The sequence below is a fragment of the Hydractinia symbiolongicarpus genome, chromosome 6 (assembly GCF_029227915.1).
Source record: "Hydractinia symbiolongicarpus strain clone_291-10 chromosome 6, HSymV2.1, whole genome shotgun sequence".
NCBI lineage: Eukaryota > Metazoa > Cnidaria > Hydrozoa > Anthoathecata > Hydractiniidae > Hydractinia > Hydractinia symbiolongicarpus.
In genome coordinates this window covers 25,332,114-25,353,838 of record NC_079880.1, presented here as the reverse complement: position 1 = coordinate 25,353,838, position 21,725 = coordinate 25,332,114, and the positions used below count along the sequence as shown (strand labels likewise).

At 33.7% G+C, this 21,725-nt stretch overlaps 1 protein-coding gene across 1 annotated transcript; it reads left to right on the top strand.

Annotated features, from left to right (window-relative positions):
• The first annotated feature begins 2,313 nt into the window (after positions 1–2,313).
• On the top strand, positions 2,314–17,363 carry LOC130647810 (uncharacterized). The gene is made up of 18 exons (XM_057453793.1): positions 2,314–2,493; positions 4,665–4,789; positions 5,347–5,391; positions 9,271–9,367; positions 9,787–9,947; positions 10,101–10,166; positions 11,022–11,168; positions 12,220–12,307; positions 12,389–12,471; positions 13,101–13,182; positions 13,813–13,872; positions 14,429–14,503; positions 15,020–15,116; positions 15,229–15,367; positions 15,708–15,788; positions 15,896–15,964; positions 16,383–16,475; positions 17,047–17,363. The coding sequence occupies exons 1-18, from the start codon at positions 2,469–2,471 to the stop codon at positions 17,293–17,295; spliced, it is 1,782 nt and encodes a 593-aa protein (XP_057309776.1). The 5' UTR covers positions 2,314–2,468; the 3' UTR covers positions 17,296–17,363.
• The last annotated feature ends 4,362 nt before the right edge of the window (positions 17,364–21,725 follow it).

Genomic DNA, 21,725 nt, shown 5'->3' with positions numbered 1-21,725 from the left:
TACAACTACGGTTTATTTTTATAAAACAAATGGTGTATATTCTGAAATAAATGCAATATCTACATTTCTTAACAAACAACGTAAAATAATCGTTCCGCATACTTTTTATTGAAACAAATAAAAACATTTCTATCGCTGCTTTTCGTTTTTAAACTTTTAAAATGCGATCTAAAAAATCTTTTCTATTGCTGCTTTTCGTTTATAAACTTTTATAATGCGATCTTAAAAAACATTTCTATCGTCGCATTTCGTTCTTAAACTTTAGAAATGCGATCTTCAAAAACAATTATATCGCCGCTTTTCGTTTTTAAACTTTTAAAATCGGATCTTAAAAAACATTTCTAATTATTAGATATCATATCTAATCATTTTTAATTACTGCAATTAAAATTTTCAAAAGAGTTCGCGCAAAATAGATTGCTAAAATTGGTCTTGCAACCTATTGTGATTAAACAATCGATCACGTGGGGTCATTGTTTATCAGAGAGGCAATTATTTTCTTAAAAAAGCAAAAACTATCGCAATGTTATTGTTCTATGTAACTATTCATGCGAGTTTCGCGTCCGTGGTAGATTACATTCAGACTGTACTGTAGATGTGTATATTTTACATACCTAGCTTCACAAATATCAAGGGATATACAGTCTATTACTTCCAGGAGCGGCCATGGCTTTGATGGGGACTCCTGGAGTATTTTTTAATGCTCTCTTTGAGTTACGCAAACTCCATTAGGGTCAGCACTCTGCCAGACAACTCCCTACACCATTCAACGACCCATACAGTTTACATCTCCCCAATTTCCCTCACATGGCTTGGGTTAACGCGGGGCAATGGTAATATTCAATTGCCCATATTAAATTGCCGCCAAGGGGAGTTGAACCGTGGTCTCCGACACAAAGTACAAGAGTCATAACCACTAAACTATGGGGAAAAAATCAAGTTAACTTTGGCAAAATTTTTTTTTTGCAATTTATGGAATCCTTTTATTGCCTTGAATCTATCATAAATATATATATAGAAAGTATAGATAGAAAAACCATACACGCAAAAATTAATAAAGATAAAAAAAGCGGTTGCTGAGCATTTTGCTTATTTATCCTAAATAGAACTAAAGTATATAGTTGAATTGTGAACCAGCTGGCTTGGAAAAAAGCTCTATTATATAAGGCAATATTTGCCGAAGTCAGACACAGAAATAAAAGTTTCCCAACGTGAAACTGTGGATTGGGGAAGCGAATCAAAAAAACAAAAAATTCACGTCAAGATTTTTTTGCCGACATGAAATGGGTAAATGTCGATGTGAAAGTGTATATAATGAAGATTCGCATCGGCAAAAATTACCGACACGAAAAAAATTTAGTTAATAAGACTGTGATTCCAGTACTGTATTTACAGTGAAAATCAATAGGCTCATTTCAATTTTAATCATCATTGTCAGGTTGTGTTCACAAAGAAAAAGATGACATTAGAATCTTGAAGAAAAAAGCATTTTTTTTAAGTTAACAAATAACAGTTACAGTTAGAAAATAACAGTTTTAAGCTATTTGGTCATTGACAAGACAACATCATGAGGAAAACATTTGACATAAGAACGTTGCATAGGGGAAGCCTCAATTTCAAGTCATTTACAACTGAAGATTATCTCAAAGTCAGTGGCAAGAGAGGATATAATTACATGGTGTGTAAAATATATATAAATCACCCCAAACCCTATCCTTTCCATGAGGGTGCCAAATTGCCATAAAGAGGCAAGAAAAATCAGGGAACTTTTAAAAAAAAACTTTTAAAAATCTAAATTTGCCCACAGAAGGCCTCATCCTTTTTAAAAACAAAGAGTTTTGTCAACATTATTTTGTTCATCAAAACAAGAATTGTGTGGGCTAAACATGGCTTTCATGGTAACAGGAGTGCTCATTACTGGTTATCTCTAAACACTAAGAAGGTTTATACAATATAGCCAGCCAGGCTGCTACCCTCTGTGCCTCTCCTTCCCAATTTGTCATATTTACCTCTCCGGACAATGTAGTTGCGAATACTAAGTCGTGCAAACGTGTATATTAAGGACATAGAATGGCTGAAACCCTGACTAAAATTGATATTCAATTGCAGAATACTATTGAAATAAAATATTTTTTAACTATTTTTTTTCAACATATATATACCATATTAAAATCGTATTTCTTCCTTGTTTTCTAATCTTTATGGCTTTGTAAAAATTTCTTACGTTTTTTGTTATTTTTTTAATTGGGGTCCATGTTGCAGGGTTTGCGTATATAAAGTATATAAAGCCATTAAGTCCGGAATCTTAATCAAAACAAATAATCCTGGAAAACAAATAAACAATCTGATTGCGCATTCAGGCAACAAGCTGTATGTGTTGATTAAATTAATCCTTAATCCTATTACACGGATGAAAAATTTATGCAATGCGATCGTTTTTTTGTCCTTCAGCAAGTTCATAGTCAGAGATGTTTAAGTCTTTCTTAATATTCCGTAAGTCTTCAATGTTTTATTTTTATTTCACTCACGACGTTTTTTTCACATTTTTGTTTTACCAAATAGGACAAGGAAAATGGCTATGAAGTAGAGATTTAATTGTTGTCCACATTACAACATGTTGCTAGCTAGCTAACTTGTTTAAAACGAATGGTGATGGAAATTACATCACAGTTTCTTGTTTACCACATGTATGTGAATCACTGTTGTTTTTAAAATTTTCATTAATTTGTGTGAAGAAGTTCTGTTCTATGAATAGCAAGCTATAGCTACAGCTGCGAGGGGTGGATTTGTCTGATGCATCTTGCATGGAATACTTAAAAAACCCAACAAAAATTTTTAGCTACCTACTTAAAATGTCAACATTACAACATTTTTCAAAAAAAATTGTGCACAGTAATTGTGCACAGTAACACAGTAATAACATAAAGTCAAGAAATAAGGAAATAAAACATGTAGCAACCTGAAATTACATATATATACATCGACATACATTGTCTGAAATTTTATCTCCTTGATTCAATATGTATGATGAAATGACTTGCAGGAATAGACAGGGTATGATTGCATGTGCACTATTGTTGTACAGAAAATTAAATCATGCAAAGTGAAGTGATTTACGTAGGTATTAAACACATTATTTTGATTATTTAATGAAGTGCAGCTGAGTTGAATATCATCAAAATAAGAACACCTATATTAACATAAATCTCTGTCTTCTGTGTATTACCTAAGTCCGTAGATACTTTAAAGTTGGCCACCTCGCCATTATAGCGCATTTGGATATGGACACATCACGGCATGGTTAAGGTAACCAATACCAAACATAAGCATAACGGTAGACTAACAGTCATATACTCAAGTAGATGTTCTGAAAAAACTGTTTTTTATATCATTTATTCAATAAATATAGCTGTTATAAAATCCCACAAACAATAAACTAAGAGTAAAACGACAAAATAGCACCTTCCTTCTTCGCGATAAAATTTAAATGAGAACAATGAACCTTGCGCACATTGCATTTCGGGCAGTTTTGGATGGGCCCAGTCTTTTCCGGGCGGTTACAGATGAAAACCTTGAAAAATACCCGAAAAAAGCCCACAGCCGCCCTAGCATATACAGCGTTTTCGGTGAGTCTGCACTCTCGTACGCCTTGTTTATAAATAATAAAATAACTTGCTATATAAATTGCATTCAAGTCCAATAAAAGAAGTGAAGTAAGAAAAGTAATTCACACATGTGTTTGCTTTCGTCTTGTTCTTCAGTATTCTTTTTTTCATTCTTTTTTCTTGTTACTATCTAACCTGTGAGGATAGTTTTGGTTTCCAAATCCTAACTGACTAACTAACTATGTCCCAAATGGTCAATCGCAATGTCATCAACAAGCTTTTATGCACAAAGTTTTATTTGAGAAAAACGTATCCCAGGTAGATTCAAAAAACAATAGAGAAATAAAATAATGACCAGGCCTGGTTTGAATTTTGATGTTCTTATAAAAAAGCGTGTGTATTGTGAACCATCACATTTTGGAATCGTTTCCTAAAAAAATTAGTGTTTTAAAAATATCACTGGTCCCCCGAATAACTGCTTTAAATGTGCGCAAACTTAGTGATTTAATCTAGAAGTTTTAAAGGGGCTACAGAACAGCTGTTGGTTTTCTGATGGCGGCGAAAAACAAAAATGGCTATTTTTCCGGCATGTATGTAATTTACAGAATCGAATATATAGATATATCTAGAATTTTTATCTTCTTCAGCCTTGCTCATATTTTCATCCAGAATGAGTCTTGCTGAAATATTTCTTTGTATTATACTTTTCAAAAAAAATATTGAACCAGCAAGCAAAGTGTGCTGGTCTGTTCATTCCGCAAAATGCGTTTGCCGGATTTTTAATATGTGCTTGGGATATACGGAATGTGAGCATTTTAACCCGTTCGTAGCCCCTTTAAGTTTTTATTGTGTCCAAAATGTTTTTTGGCAACTTATCAGGGTCTTTTGAGAGGCTTCAAAATCTAGATGGTTCGTAGTCACAGGCCAAGTAGCATACACCACTTTGGTTTTCCTAAATTTAAATTAAAGTACAGAATTAGGTGTGTCACTATTGTGAATGTATATTATAGCTGCACCTGCGAGATGGTTTATGCAGCTTCTGTATTTTGTTTTCTTTAGTTTTTTTCTTACAACCTACCTATTGTTTTGATAAAAATTGGATTTGGTCCAATGAATGGTTTAACAAAAACAATTGGCAGCCTTCCAAACTTCCATGCCCAAATGATAGGATAACACTAGGAGATGTGAGTAATTTTTTTATACGTGATTATGGTTATTTATAATTTTTACACAGTATTCACCCATATAATCTTAAAATGCAGATTTTAGTTATTACTTAACATTTAAAAAATTTCAAATTTAAAAAAATACTGTGACCTGACTGGTTTTTAGTAGCGGATGAAAAAAAATTCTGATTAAAAACCTTAAAAATTGTTAAATTGAAGTCTGCTGTGATCTATTGGGAAATGAATTTTTATGTAGATTGTCAGTTAAAGTTGTTTATTCAAAAAATATCACATTTATTAAGATATTCACTTATGTTATTTAAATTAGACCTTTTTAATCAAGAAGTGTCAACTTTGCATCACCCATGTCCTTGTTACAATGTTGGAGTCTGTGTCCTATTTTATATTGCAAAATATAATCGCTGGAATTTGTTGCTTTACACATTCTGTATTCTGTTTAAATTTTTTTACAAAAAAAACGAATTTAAAAAAAATATCCTTACCAAACCTATATACTTGTTCAGTTCAGTTACATTGATTCAAATCTGTTGGTAACATTTTTTTTTTAATTTTAGGGAATTATATATGTGAAAGGCAATGTGTCTGTAGTTGAATCACTGGTAGGAAATGTTTTGTTATTGAGCAATTTAAATTTAAAAATTAGTACAAGCTTATATTGTGCATCCATACCGTGAAGCAAAACAGATACATTTACATACTAATTTGGTTAGCAAGTGCATTATATTTAGCATATAGAGTCTAACCACTAGTATATTGTAATGGGACTGTTTGCAATTGGTTTATGAAGTATAAGCTTGCTTTATATCAATGTTGCAGTTACGGTTGCCACAAAGGTTACACATTAAGCTCTTGGACATTTAGCAGCAACTCTATAGGGTTCACATTCTTTCCTTTACTAAGAATGTTTGTTTTTTGTGGCATCAAGAATCTTTGTAAGTTAGGCAGCAAATTTAAAATCAGAAATGATTTATAAAAAATCTCTTGAATCTTCTGATTAAAAATGAAAGTAAGATCATCATCATCATTATCATTCTCGGCTTAACGTCCGTTTTCCATGCTAGCATGGGTTGGACGGGGTATATTAATGACCCTCTTCCAATCTGATCTAGACTGTGTTAGATCTAAACTCAACTTCCTCTGTATCAAGTCTGTCCTTATAACATCCTGCCAAGTTTTTCTCGGTCTGCCTCTGGGCTTTGCCCCAGGAACTATCAAGTCTCTACACTTTCTTACCCAATTATCCTCCTCCATTCTTTCCAAGTGCCCCAGCCAATTCAATCTTTTTATCTGGATAACATCTTTAATTCTACGGAGACTTAGCCTGCTTCTTAGCTCATCTGAACTCTTTCTGTCTCTCAGACTGGCGTTACACATCCAGCTAACCATTCTCATATCATTCCTTTCTAAACGGTCAAGATCTTCCTGCTTCACTGCCCATGTCTCACTACTGTACAACATAACACTTCTTACACAGGCCTCATACAACCTACCTTTTACTTCAATTGACAGGACTCTGCTAGTCAACAAAGGAAGTAACTCTCTGAACCTTTTCCAAGCAGAACCTATCCTGCAAGTAACACTTCTTCCAACACCCTCTTCACTGCCCAACATATCACCTAAGTAACAGAAGTTCTCAACTATCTCTAACGAGCCACTGTTGTACATCATTAAAACTGGAAATACTTCATTCTCTATAATCTCATCTTTGCAACGCTTGCATACAAACTGAATGTCAGCTCTTAACCTTCCACTAATACTACTGCACTTCTTATGTACCCAATGCTTGCAAGTCTGACAAAAAATTGAGTTACTACCAACCCCTTTCCTGCAAACTCCACAAGGCCACCTTCCAACTACAAGGTCACACTTGGCTGCAATGCTACTAATCATGACTTTAGAATTTGCTGTGTTTACCTTTAGCCCTTTCTCTTCTAGTCCTTTCTTCCACTTCTCAAACTTTTCTACTAATTCTTCCATCGACTCTGCTATGCTACAAAGGCAAAATAGAGATTCTTTCTCTTTCCTAAATACTTTTCCTGAAGATGTCTGAGTAAAAATATTGCATCTGTATTGCAATGCCCTGGAACAAAACCAAATTGCATCTTATCTATATCAATCCTTTCTCTAAGTAACTTGTCAATCACTCTTTCAATAACTTTTCATTACTTGATCAACCAACTTCAAACCTCTATAGTTACCCCTTTCTAATGCATCACCCTTGCCCTTGAAACAATTCACTATTACACTCGACTGCCACTCACTCGGAAAAGGACCATCCTTTATAATCAAGTTAGCAAGCCTTGTAATAAGCTCAACTCCAATATATCCAGATGCTTTTACTATCTCTGCAACTATACCTGATACTCCTGCAGCCTTGCCAATCTTCAATTTCCTAATAGCCTCCACTACCTATTCTGTCTTGATCTGCATAGCTGGCCCTTCTACAACATCATCATCAGACAAATTATGCTCGTCCTAATCAAACTCAGTGTTAAGCAACCTCTGATAATGATTCTTCCAAGCTACCCTTTTCTCCTCCTCTGTGCTAGCCAAAACACCTTCATCATTACGTATACACTTCTCACCTACAATATCTTGATTAGTCTTCTTCATTTGCTTTGCATTCTTGAATACCTCATTGCGCTGGTCTTCCCTTCTTAACACATCTGCAAATCTCTCTCTGCTTCTGCTTTTGCCTTATACACTGCTGTACGAGCGCGATGCTTAGCTTCTAAGTAAATATTTTTACTACCACCTGACTTCCACTCTTTCCAAAGTTTCCTCTTTTCCTTTATACACTGGTCAACCTCATTATTCCACCACCAGGTCTGTCTATGTCTAGCTGGTCCTTTCGTCCACCCACAGGTATCATCAGAAGCTTCTAGAAGACAATTCTTCAAAGTAGTCCAAGTACTTTCAACATTGTCACTATCACATTGACTATTGTAGGCTAACTTCTGGACTTTTGCACTAAATTGTCTTGCTACAATCTCTTCCTTCAGCTTCCAGACTTTTCGACGGGGCCTGTACTTTCCCTTGGCTTCTTTAACACTCTTCAAGATAATATCACAAACCAGCAACCTATGCTGGGAAACACACTCTTCCCCTGATATAACTTTCACGTCCTTCACCACTTTCTTGTCTGACTTTCTAACCAGGAAGTAATCTTTCTGTGTCTTACAACCACCTGACTCATATGTTATCAGCCTACTCTGTCTCTTACTGAATGATGTGTTGCAAACCACCATGTCCGTTGCCATTCCAAACTCAAGCAATCTCTCCCCTTCCTTATTTCTGCTCCCAAATCTATAGCCTCCATGCAAACCTCTATAACCTTCAGATGACTTCCCAACATGACCATTAAAGTCGCCACCCACCATGACAAGTTCAGTGTCTCCAAACTTTGATGTGACTGCTATTAACTCATCATAAAATTTATCTTTATCTCCCTCACTGAGTCCACACTGTGGAGCAAAAACTGACAGAAAAGTGACAATCCTATTACCTATCAAAAACTTTATCACTATAATACGACTATTAACACGCATAACATCTATTACTTTTTCTACCCACTTCTCTGCAACGAATATGCCAACTCCTCCATATCCATCACTATTACCAATCCAAAAAAGCTTATACCTTGCCCTCCTACCTTCCACAAATCTCACTGAAGCTCCTCTCCACCTGACTTCCTGAACACAACACATATCAACAGATCTACGTTCTAACATTTCAACTACTTTACCTGCTCTACCTCTCAGAGTACCAACATTTACACTAGCCATCCTCAACCTAGTGTTATCTACCTTGTGATGTGATAGCTGGGAAACGGTCTGACAATGCTCACACCTGACATATGTCCTACCGTGCGCGACACCTTCACTCCTTAGAGTTCCAGCCCCGTTTACGCAGTTTGTCTGATCATCTATTCTTACGGCCACTAATAAAGAGTTTTGGCATTGTTTTACAGCTGGATGCCTTTTCTAGTGCCAACCGTTCACAGACTGGACTGGGTTTTTTTTTAAAGTGACACCATCACTATGTGGCATTTCATGGGACTTCCACAATCGCCCCTTTAAACTAAGGTATGGTGGAGGACGTTCAACTCCTCTCTTGTCTCTTAAAGAGACCCTTCACTCAAGATGTCTGAACAAAGTCTTATAGAATGGTCCATGCTTGTATCTTAACTTTAATTTTCTTCTGAAACACATAAAAGTTTTTCTTTAAGGAAACTTAAAAATTTCATAATGTTTTTTTAACATGTGTCTCTATTTTGATATCATGAATTACATATGTTTAATAAACAGCATGCTGGTATTTTGGCCTTGTTCCAACGTCGATGGCATTATTCGGAATCTTAGGGTTAAGTTAGATTTTTTGCAGAACAATGTTCAGCTTTTAATAGTCTGTTATTTAGTTTTTTTCATTATCCCCTAAAATTAACTCTGTTGCATGATTTTTACTATTTTTAATGTTAGACTTTGTCACAAAATGGAGAAATCGTACTTGGGGCTAATTCAGAACTAGTTGTGCAGGACAGTGTGCGAAAAAGTGATGGTGTTTGTGCAGAAAATGGTATTCTTTTTTACAAATACTTTATGCTTATATTAAGCTTGGTTATTAATTTGACGATTTTTTGGTAATTTAAGCTATATATATTTATATAAATATTATGCATTGATTTGTATTAGCATTCAAAGGTTACACAGTTGCTGTTTAGTAACAACCCTATAGGAACAATGAAGTGATAAGTAACATAGTGATGACTTTTTTAAAAGAAACTGTAGTTCAAGTTTAAAACACAATAGCTCCAAACTATATTTTAAGTTTTTTACTAAATTGTTTTACAGTTTTAGCGATTATTTATTAAAATACAAAATGGAATTATCATGAATTGTCTTTTTAGATTTCTTTTGCAGCATTTCAACAATATTTTTGTTTGTAATTGTATGTTAAAGTAGTGTTTTGTTTATAATAAGAGATATCTTTTTTAGAGCCAATCGATATAAAATACGTTAAAGTCCCAGCGAAGGTGTGGTTAAATCCTTTAAACTGGCAGACTGCAGTAGATGGCTTTAAAAATGATTACTTAACATCAGGAGCTCCTTTTATCGAGCGCATTCCATGTGAGAATGATGATGTGGTGTTTCCTGAGGTATGTTTTGGTTTTTTTAAATAATTTGTCAACCTGTTGGCTTATATGCTAAAAACAAGAAGCAATTACTTTTGTGTGTACATGTATATTTCAAATGCTCGACTTCTACTTGATGTGTATAGTTGGTAACTATATACAATGTTGCTGTTCCAGGGTGGTGCATTCACAGTCCAAATTACAGATCCTATTAAAGTTAACAGCGTATCTCTAGATAGACAGGTAATGGTTTCTTTTAACCTGATGCGTTAATACTGGTTAGTATCTATGTATATTTGTTACTAAAAGAATAAGACAGATTGTGAAAAGTTTGTATTTTCAGGAAAACGTTTTTAATTTCATTACGTTAGGGTTTGGCTGACATAAACTTTTGTACCCACAAAGTTTAATAGAAGTGATTCTACCTTCTTTCAGTAAATAAATAAATAAAACCTGAAAGTCTTTCATTACGATCTTTAACAACAGGACATTGTCGGAGAATTTGTGTTATAGGGAGAATCACAAAAAGGGCCTAAGATCAAACGCCTTTGCAGTCAGAAAAGAATAATTTTAACTCGTGAACCACTGTAAAATAAAAATCCTACTGATGGAAATATTTACCAATGTTGGAGAAAATGATAGTTTGAATTAATTTTAGCTTATAAGTGACAAAGATAGCAAGCGACACCATCATGTTTTTCATAATTTAATCTATATGATGCCAAATTTTTTCGAAGACAAAAGATTTTATTTTTTGGGCCAATTTTGGCTTAAAATGTTATTTCGTTGACTAAAATCCAAGGTTTTCACGTCACCATCATTATCAGCATGGTTTTATTTGCATTCCACTGTGCCATTTTTTTTCGAAAACAGAAATGAGCCTCAGTACGCCATGTACAAACAAGGCCTATATTATGAAGAGCGAGGCAAAAACCATAAACACTCCGTTTTTATAAACCTTTTTTTAGGGCATGATTTCATAATCGTGAATTACATAATTTGCGAAATATAAAAATTGTGATTAAAAATATTTATGCATATTGTGGGTATTGTTTGTTATAAAAACTATATTGTCTCATAGTTGTGTGTTTTATTTAGAAATTATTTGATGACGAAGTTCTACAAACGTATTTAAAATCAATTGATGGAAATAAAAGATTTCAAATGACAACAGAACTGTCGTCCTTGTCTATTGCTTCTAACAAAGCTTGTCCGAAAGAAGGTTGTTTGTGTGGAAATGCCAAGGTGAGATTTTTCTCATCAGATCACGGAAGTTCTTAGCACATTCAATATTAGTCGAATTTTTGGGTGATAAACCCAAATCTACTTACGTGGGAATTTAGAGCAAAAGGTAAAGCAGGGGAAAGGGCAAGGACATTAAAAGTTTACTGCTTCAATCCGTTCTATTTCCTCATTTTTGAGCAAAAATTGGAAGCACAAGGAAAGCAGAGTGAGGCACAATAAACTTACATTTAAAACGCTATAACAAATTATTTATACCAAATTGATCTTAGACATTTTACAGTACATTGAATCTATTTGGAATGTTTTTATTGTTTTTCCGCATTATTCATTACATTCTTCTCATCCATTCATTTATTCATTCATCCATTCATTCATTCATTCATTCTACATTCATTCATTCAATCACTCAAATGGTTTTTATATGTTATTAATGGATATACAAACTTCAATTTTTATTAACTATTTAATAAAGTCAAAACTTTAGTTATAAAATATAATATATATTGATGGTAAAAGTAACTTCGACTCCTATGTTTCTCACAATTGTTGTTAAAATAAATGCATTTATTGAGATATTTAAGAGATATTCTAACCAGATGGAACACAGGTAATGTTGTATCTTTTAATAATATTAAATTGTTACATAAAGAAAACAATCCCACATTTTAAGTTTTTAGGTCTTCAAATTTGTCATTTGGTCAGATAAGATGCCATGAGTTCTTCAGTTATAATTTTACGGTTCTTCTGTTTCTTATTGTTTACATTTATAGCTGCTATTATGGTTGATACAATGCTCAAAGTTATATCATGCTGTAAAAAGCCTTTTTATAAACACAGATATCCGGTATTATGAAAGTCATTAACTCGTTGCCATAAAATAACACTCAAATAACGGTCATATGTGTATCCGACTTTTATCCTTCCACGTGTCTTTTTTTCATATATTTTTATCAAATCTTCTTTTATTTCAGGTATTTTTGTTTGAGTTTTACTTTTGTTATAATGATATATTTGAACAATTTCATCCTTATGTTCTATGTTTATCGTTTAGCTAAAATCAGAAATATGTAAGACTTTTGATTGTCCTATACCATGCGAGAAAAAGGTTCTACCCTTCCAGGATTGCTGTTACAGATGTGGTAAGGCTTGACAGTTCAAATATATCTTTATGCGTTCCCTCGTTCCTATGTGTTTAATTTCTTTACTTTATTTATTTTCAGGTGCCATAATTGAAATGACATTTGATACAAACTTTAATCTTCGCACTTGTTGGAAGAAATTGGGAAATATTTTGCAACAAAATGTAAGTTAATAAGATTTTTGTATCCTCCGAGACTACAGTTTTTTGAATTACGGAGAAAAGTAATTTTAAAATTAAGTATTTTAAAGAAAATGATTTTCATGGGTTCGCGATTTTTAGCCAAAATGGAAAAGTTATTACTGCAAAATATGTTAAAATAAGCTATTCGTGAAAGTTAATTCTCTTTCTCTAATTCTATTTTGTTTTTCTCAGCATATGATTTCTTTTGTGGGCTAAAAAATTCCCTTTGTATCACCTTCATCCATACTGATTACCGTGAATCATCGATTAAAAGCCGCTGCGGCTGCGGCTTATTTAAAACTCAAGATTTTGGTACAGCGCATCGAGGGAGGCGTTAATCAAAGGGGCGCTTATCCAAAAAGAATGTTCCGAAAAATCTACATTTTATTAATAAAATTGCGAGATATTGACATCTTCGTCTCCTTCTCGAGCCTAGTATCAAGAAGATGACGGATTAGTTAAGTGTTTTCGTTGTGTTGTGTTCGCTGAAAGCAGACGTTTTTTTGCGTTTTACAAGCGCATCCTAAAAGAGGAAAGAATGTACATTTGTTCTTTAACAAATATTTGCCACAAAGCTTCAACTATAACTTACTGAACATTTTTACTTTTAGGTCAATTATTCAAGTGTGCGTTTATATATGTCACGAATCAAGCCTGAGATTATCCAACTGTTGCTAAGCGACGAAGAAAATGGTAATTATATTTTGAAAATTTTTTTTAGGGTGGCTGGCTATGCACAAATGCAGACAATGGCTAAGAAACATTAGACGAAAATTGTATTTTAGTTGTCCTTAAAGTGGCTACACTTCTTCACAAAGTCATGATTACGTTTTTAGCATGTCTATCTGTTGCACGGTATCGAAATATTGAGATGAAAATTAGAAGGTGCTTCGATAAATGTTACCTATTTTCACCATCAATATAGAGGCATATGTTTTAAAAGTCGTCTATATGAAATCGGCAGTTTCGACTTACGAAGATAAACCCGTCTTTTATCTCTATTATAACAGCCGTATTTTGTCTGTGTCCGCGAGAGCCGCGTCCCGTAACGGAATCACGAAATTTTTATAATGCGCACCAATACTAAATGCGATATATTTATGTCCACTTTGTTAACACAGGTGAATTTAAAGGACGGACGAACCCGTGTATTTTTCCACGGGCTAACGACTAGTCTCTATTATAATAGCCGTATAAAAAAATAAATATTTCTGTCTGTCTAGAAGAAAAGTGTCGTGCAACGGGCACACGAAATAACTTGTAATTTAAAGACGAACGACCCCGATGATTTTTCCACGGATAACGACTTTGTTCTATTTTCAGGTATTGCGTCTGAGTCTGCTGTTTACACACTGAAGACATATTTAGAATCTGTTGGTAAATGTGAGTGAACTTTTTTTATTCAATTCTTTTATTAAGCATAGGTCTAAAACATCCAGGCTCAGTACTTAGTAAATTGGCGTGTACTAGGCATGATGTCGAGCGGCGTTCATCGGATATTCGGGTGTTCATCAGGCGTTTTCTTGCGAATCCAAAATCTCGTCAAAATAGTTTGTTTTATAAAAATTGGGAAATTTTTAAAAGAAGTTTGTGAGAAAATAACAGAACATCTTTCAGAGTAAGTATTTTTTCAAACTAAAAATTGAACGATTGCTTAGCGTACTCGAGCCTGTTTTTATACTCCATGTGCTTATAAGTAATATGAGCAACTTTGCATGTGGATTTCTCATCTTTATTTTATAATCAACTTTTCTACCAAATAAGCAATTGTTTAGCAACTTATTATCAGGTTAAAAGTTAACCTGTTGATAAACAGTAATACATGTAGTTCCGTCTGATTTTACATGTTGGAAGAGATAGAAAGCAATAAGACCATCAAAGTTAACTCAATCAGTATTTTGTAGAAACATATACTGTACGGAAATTTTTTATCACTTAGCGGACAACTGTAGCCACAAAGCTTTGGTTACCATCTTTTCGAAGAAAACCATACCTCCACCTGAAGCGCAAACTGGTATCTTGTTGTTTTTTTTCTTTTATTAAATTCTAACCCCTAGTGTTGATAAATGATTCCGTGATAGTATCTCTACAACATTTAGTGGCATAGGTCACTTTGCTGACACGATTGCTCTGTTCTTTCAGTCATGATGAAATGCTCGGGTTTTTTTTTTTTTGGAACTTTAATATTTTTAAACAACTATGTCGCTTTTGTTGGCTTTTCCAAATTCTATGAAAAATCTTATTACTTGTGTGTTCGAATCAAAGCAGTGCATGCGTTCATTAAATATTGCATTAACTGGAACTTTTTGTTCGCGAGTCTCGATTATAATACCCGTATACGTCTGTCCGTCTCTCACACAAATTGGTACAGCAAGTAGTAAGATGCATTCAATGCGGTATAAAAACGGGCGAACCCGTGGATTTTTCACGCGCCATCGACTAGTGTTGAAATAATCATCGAATGTTACACGCAACATGACAGTTAATCATAATGATGGTCCGTGGGTTGTTTTTATGTTTATAATTTTAGATTCCAAAGTAACAGTCATCTCACTTTCCATAATCTTACCTATTGTCATATTTATCCTGATTGTCGTTTTTATTGCAACGTGTAGAAGAAAGAAAAGGTGAGTATCGTGTGTTTGTCCATTCGTCCTTCCGTCTGTTTCCTCCTCCGTCCGTCCCTTCGTTGCTCGTTGCTTCGTTTCGTAAATATTTTTGTTCTGCGATTTATTTTAGATCAAACGAACCTGTGAAATTCACCAATGACGTCACAACCTTCCCTGGGATAGATGGCATTGAGTATAAGACATCGGATTTTATAGAAAACTACCAAGGTGGAGGAGTGTCTTTTACTAATCCTACTTATGACGTCATGGTGAGTAAAACGCAGCAATTATTAATATTACATTTCAATTATTTACTCAGGATATCCTCGTCAGTTCCTATTGGTACTGCTCTCAACGAGGTCCTGGCATACTCGCCCGGGATTTAAACCCAAGCCCTTCTAGACAACAAAGCTATCAGTCGGTAGCTTACTTACCTTCTGATACAAAATGAATGCCCTTTTAGTCTTTTGAGGTGGTGTGGAGACTAATTTTAGACACGTCGTTAATTGTTTGAAAAGGGACGCGCGATTGAGAGTAGGGGTTAGCCGAGTTCTCTTTTAACAAATGATTTCATATGTTTCATCGTTTGTATGTATTTTTATATCATAGCAAGACCCTAACGCTAATGTAGAAGATGCACCCTCACCAAAATATGATATTCCAGTATCTTTCTTTAAAGAGCACAAAGTAGTAAGTGAAACCATACCTCCATTGTCAACCTTTCTTCCCATATTACTTTATTTAATTTCAAACAAATAATAGAGTATCAAAAAAATATAATATCTTAATTTCTGTAGGAGTTGCACGATAAGAAGAAAACAGTCGACATATCTGCTTTAGAAAATCCTGCTTACAATGCATACAGTGTAAGTGGGGCTTTTTTGGCCGACGTGATTGCGCTTTAGAATTTATATAGAAATGATCCTACTATTGAAAATTATGTCAAAAAGGTCCTAAGATTCCTATTAATTGAAAAAAACATACAATGTGCATGAATTTATTAAAAATCCTGGAAAAAGGGTTAACTTTTTATTCTTGTCGTATTTTGTTCTGTAATGATGGAAAAACGTTTTTATTGGAGCACATAATCAAACTTAATCACAGAGGAATATTGTGTTGTCCTGAAAAAAAAGAGAATGAGATTGAAGTCCCCATAACGTCTCAGAAAGTCCAAAAAAAATATTTTCTGTGGCAACCTAAGCTTAGGTCTATCATAAATGTATCTGAAAACAATGCATTCGTTATGTAAGTTCATGAAAAGTCTTATGTTACAAATCATTTTAGATGGAGCCTGGTTTAGAGAAGGACCAAACTGGTGCTGGTGATGACAGTGTTGGTGTGACTAATCCTCTCTACGCAGAAATATTTGATGAAAAGGTCGGTGTAATTGCAATCAAAGTATAAAAAGTATCAATTCATAAGCTCGAAAGTTTTTATTTATTTTTTAATAAACTATTCAAGGTGATAGTCCATAGATTTAGTACGGATCTTCACCTGCTGACATTTCTCAAACATTGCTCTCGGTAATAGAGAGCCTAAAGGGTAGAAAAGTGCAAGTTTTAAAAAAAAAACAATGTGTTTCGGGCTACATAATTGTTAGATTATGCGGAATTAAATATAATAGTAAATCAATTTATTAGTGAGATTTTGAGATTATCAACTGAAACTTGTGACAGTATTCAAGTATAACTAACTGAACCAATTTTTCTTGTTGTTATGAAACTGAAGCAAATAATTTTTTTCTTGTCTAGTACGAAACTTATTGATGCGAATTGTTATTTTTGGGGCGCTGAACAGGAATTAATTAGTGCGATTTTTATCCCAATTTGCACTAATAAGTTCCTTGCATCTTTACTCAGCATGTTTTTATTCTTTCATATTTTTACACCCTTAATGTAGATTTAAACGAAGGGAAATATTTGGTATATATTTTTTGTCATCTGTGCAGGTTGATTTGACAAACAATAACCCTGTTGATGATGAAAATAGCGATGATGTAAAAGATGAAGATGGGGAAGAGGAGGTAAAGAAAAATGACACTCTGAAAGCAGTGGAAGAACTTACTAACAACGAAGACACACAGTCTGTTGATTCTCTTCAAACAAAACTCAAACTTCAATTGAATTTAGAAGAAGATAGAAATGAGGACAAAGATATTTCTAATGTTGATGCGGTTAATGATCAATCGGAAGCGTGAAACACAGGACTTTAAACCTGGTCTGCGTTTTTTCGCTCGAATTCTGAATGAGTCAATTTGTGTAGTTTCATTGTATAAAGTTAGGAGAACATTTTTTGTTGTATTAAGCATAGCGAATAACGGATTAAGGTTTCTACACACATTCATTCTTTTTCATACGTGTATTTATTAATTTTTATTACAATGTACTTTGCATAATTTTGTTACTTTTTTATTTTTATGTTTTCATTTGTATTTATTTATCACACTTGTATTTATTTATTATAAGCACGCCCAAGTTCTTTTACTAAAGTTAACATTTCACGCAATATTGACTGCCATCGACCGCCATCGACCTGACGCAGGTAAAACATCCACAGCAACTCTGATTTTCGTCACCTTTTTGCAACCACATTTCGTACGAACAGTAATACTCAAACTCAATTCCAGTAGCTATTTCCGTTCTAACGAAAAATATCAAATCTCACTTATGCATTTTTTGTATTTTATTGTAAGTTACATTCAATTTGAAATATGTTCAAAACATACTCTCACATTTTCTCCCCCCTGCCTAAATTTTTCTAGATGTGAAACCGTTTAAAAGAATCCTACTTTCCCCAATCTCTTGAACCCGTGGTTTATTGTGCTGTTTGGCGAAGGGGTCGAGAGGATGCGTTATAGCAGCCATCCGTTGTAACGGGTACAAAAGACATCTTTTTGAGGAACAGATAAAAGGATGGTCAAAGTATCATAACAAAACCTCCATGTAGCGGGCACCTCTATAGCGATCACAATTTACATTACAAAATGTCGACAGAGTAAAGTGGAACTACCAGTAATAAATTTTTGGAGTTGATCTATTTCTAGGAGTTTAAACTTTAATGTAAACATTTGAAAATTTTGTTATTTTTGATACATTACAATATATAACAATGGCAGCTCTTTCAAAATTTTTTGCTGTTGTTAGCACATACCCATATCAAGTGGTAAGGTCAAGATTACAAGTAAGTGAGCACTTCAGTTCGAATACAGGATTAAAAAAGGGTTTTTATTTACGGCACATCGTTAAATGAATTTTAGTGCAATTAAAAAGTAGAAAATTAACACGCAAAGAAAATATTATCTTTAGTTTTTTAATTATACATTAGCAGAGTATAAAGTTAAGAAAATAATTAAACCATTTGTTTCGACAGGAAGCTCTACGGCGTAATGCTGATTTAGTAGACCTCTACGGAGAATGTTTTAGTTAATTGTGCAGATAAAATGCTCACGTTAATAATAATTATTTCAACTGGCACAGCAAAAAAGAATGAAAAATATGAAAGTCAAAAATGAGTTCAAATTTGTAAACACTGCTTTTATGAAACCTAAATAAAACGTAAAAAGCAATAAAAACAACTATTTTTGTTTTATTTCGTGTTTATAAAAGAATTTTAGCCTGCTGCAACTCCTGTGCGCAAATACAAATCTAGATTTATAAAATTTCAGATCACAAAAGAAAATAACAAAACGATCGTTGTAGCATGGTGAAACTGGCGAAACCAACTGAACATAAAATAATAATTCAAAATGTTTTATTTGTAAAAAATAATAGGTTTTTGCACCTTTAGTACCGTTCAACAGGGTAGCTCTGTAACCGACACTCAAAAATTAATAATTCACGTACTGCTACACTAGACTGGTACCCTTCCGTGCTTCGCTACTCTCGATAGTAAAAACGACGACAAAAAAAGAAGCCCATTTTAAAGTTCTATCGGCTAAAGCCGTAAAACAATAAATGGAACATTTACAATGCATCATGGGCACTTGTGCAATAACTCATTGGGCAACTTTTCTGAAATACTCTTAAACAGTTTGTTAATAAATCTTGAGGATATTCAATTACAAAGTAAATATAATGGAGTTGTTGATGTTTGTACAAAAATATACAAGTATCCTTCTTTCTGTTTGTGACTTTAATCAGTGTTATTATATGTTGTCTGGAAATCATTATTTTCAAGACGAGGAATGAGGAATTGAATTTCAGGGTTTCACAAAGGCATGATTTGAAGGAATTTTTAGTTTAGTTTAATCAAATATGCATGCACAACCATTAGTACCTAACAATGTATTTTCAACAGTTTCCATGTAAGTAGTGGTAATATAAATGCTGTTAAATGACTGCAAAATAGAATCTCACAGAAACCATAAAACATTATTGTGTCTGGAGTGCTTATTTAGCAACTCTAAGAAGGGAAAGAGAACACTTACTGAGCGGAGCGTTGAAGTAAGAAAAAGGCGTGTTAAGGAGAGCATTTACTATGTTTAGAAAAAGAGGACAATGCTACCTAAATTGACTGTGTAGCTACAACTAGCTACTTATTTTCCTCAATCAGAAATTTTAAAATGGTTTGCGAATTTGTGGTTTGTAAAAATGTTTTGGCGAACATTTAATTCATGAAAAATCCTGGATATATGCTGCGTCATAAAAATATTAACGGTGTATAATTTTTATCGTATTAGAGGCCTTGTCCGCTGGTCTTATTAACGAAATGGTAACAGAGGATAAAGTTGCTGAAACAGTAAGTATGAGTAATTTGCTCAGACCTCTCTCGTACATTTAGTCATGTTTCGGGATTAGTAAATCCTGTTAAATATTTTTCCTAAAGCTTGGATCTCACTATGGGCTAACGATGAGCTAACCATAGTGCGCATGACGCGCTAAGACCTTAGCCCATAGTGTGAACGTAAAAGTAACAGCTTAGCTCACAGTTGAACTCTTTGTTAGCTCATCGTTAGCCGATTTTATGAAATCATTTGATTTTTTGATATATATATTTTTTGGTTAACAGTGAGATAAGCTCACTTTCAGCCATCTTCAAAGGAAGCCGACACAAATCGTGCTCAAAGCAATTTATTTTTGTTGAAAGTAGTAGTATGTTGTTAAAGGTCATTTTTAAACTAAAATGGCTGACAAAATTAAAAAGATGACGTTTGAAAAAGAAGAAAAAGAGTAGGGCTCCAGGGTGAAAGATTTTACTTGTCTTGCGTGTAAAGCTTTTTTCCAAAAAAAGTACGTAATTGTTGTGTGTTCATTTATCGTGCAACTGTTCCACTGGTAATGAAAAACTTCTCTACATAGACTCTTATGTGGCTTAATTGTACAAAAGTTTCTTAACGATTTTTTTGTTATGTTACCAAAAACTGGGATCAAGGCGTTAACTTAAAAGAATGCGTTTCGTTAACTGAATAAAATGCTAAAATTTACTTTATAGACTTTATAGAATAAGCTGAAAAAGTAATCCACCACACTCGACCTGTCGTTGCAGTTGGAAAGAAAACTTTTTATCAACAGGTGAAAGAAATAAAGTTTAAGGCGTACTGGTAAGAAGTGTTAACTCACAATTTCTTTCAGAACATTTTCCACTAATTCTACAAACTCAGTTACACGCCGAAAAAAAGTTATGCCAAGTCAAAGAGAGGTTCAAAAACTTGGTTTGCTAGGCTACGACATTATCAGCTCTTTTATTCTTTCAGCTTATATTCTTACATTTCGGAAGGGCCACCTGTCAGTACCTTTATGATATATTTGGCTGTAAAGTTAATTCTTTGTTGCTTGTTATTTTCATTTTTCGTAGCCTTGCAGAGAGCGTTATAGTTGAAAATTTGAAGCATGCTGATTTACAGGAGGAGGGAATTGATGGTTTTTTCACAAAACGAAAGCCATCGTGGACGGATGAATGATTGATTGGTTGGAACATATAAATGCGTGTTTTTGATTGGTGGACAGTGTGAGATTGACGGATGACGCAAATTTTTGGAAGTTGTGTCGTATATCTCTTTTAGTATTACCAAACATTTTTTATAAATCTTGAAATTAACTAACCGCTAATATAATTATTTTTCTTTCTTTAAAGTGTGATGTTTTAAAATAGCTTCTATTATAATCACGTGAAAGTTGTAATATTGTTGTATAATATTTTCTGAAAGTTATAAAATTGGCTAAAGGATGGTATAAAAATCACTGAAAACGAAATAAAATTGAAGACGTTAAAAGACGCTAAAAAATACGTCATAACTCGAGATCCGTCCACACTTACGAATTAAATTTAAAATCCTTTTTAGATACTTTAGGGACAGAAACTTTCGCGGGCATTAATTTTCGCGTGTCAAAAAAAAAAACAAAATATTTGACAAAAACTTTTGCGTTTGCCGATTTTTGAAACAAATTTCCCGGAAAAAACCTTTCGCAAATTCAAAATCAGGTTCATATTCGCGTGAAAAAACTTTCGCGAATGGGTAAAATCCAAGAAAAAAATTTACTCGTTAAATCACATTTTGGGTATTTACCGTAATCAAAAATGTATAAAATATACAAGTTTAGTATCGTCGTCACTTTCTTGTATCTTGCTTCCACATAACACTTCAAATTCCTCCACTGTGACATCACAAATTGCTAAGAGATGGCTATC

Bases quoted from the DNA above. Each gene is read 5' to 3' on its own strand.
- LOC130647810 (XM_057453793.1), top strand. From the start codon at position 2,469: ATGTTTAAGTCTTTCTTAATATTCC. The intron at 13,183-13,812 runs GTAATTATATTT...TTCTATTTTCAG, and splicing joins GCTAAGCGACGAAGAAAATG to GTATTGCGTCTGAGTCTGCT. The intron at 15,965-16,382 runs GTAAGTGGGGCT...AAATCATTTTAG, and splicing joins CTGCTTACAATGCATACAGT to ATGGAGCCTGGTTTAGAGAA.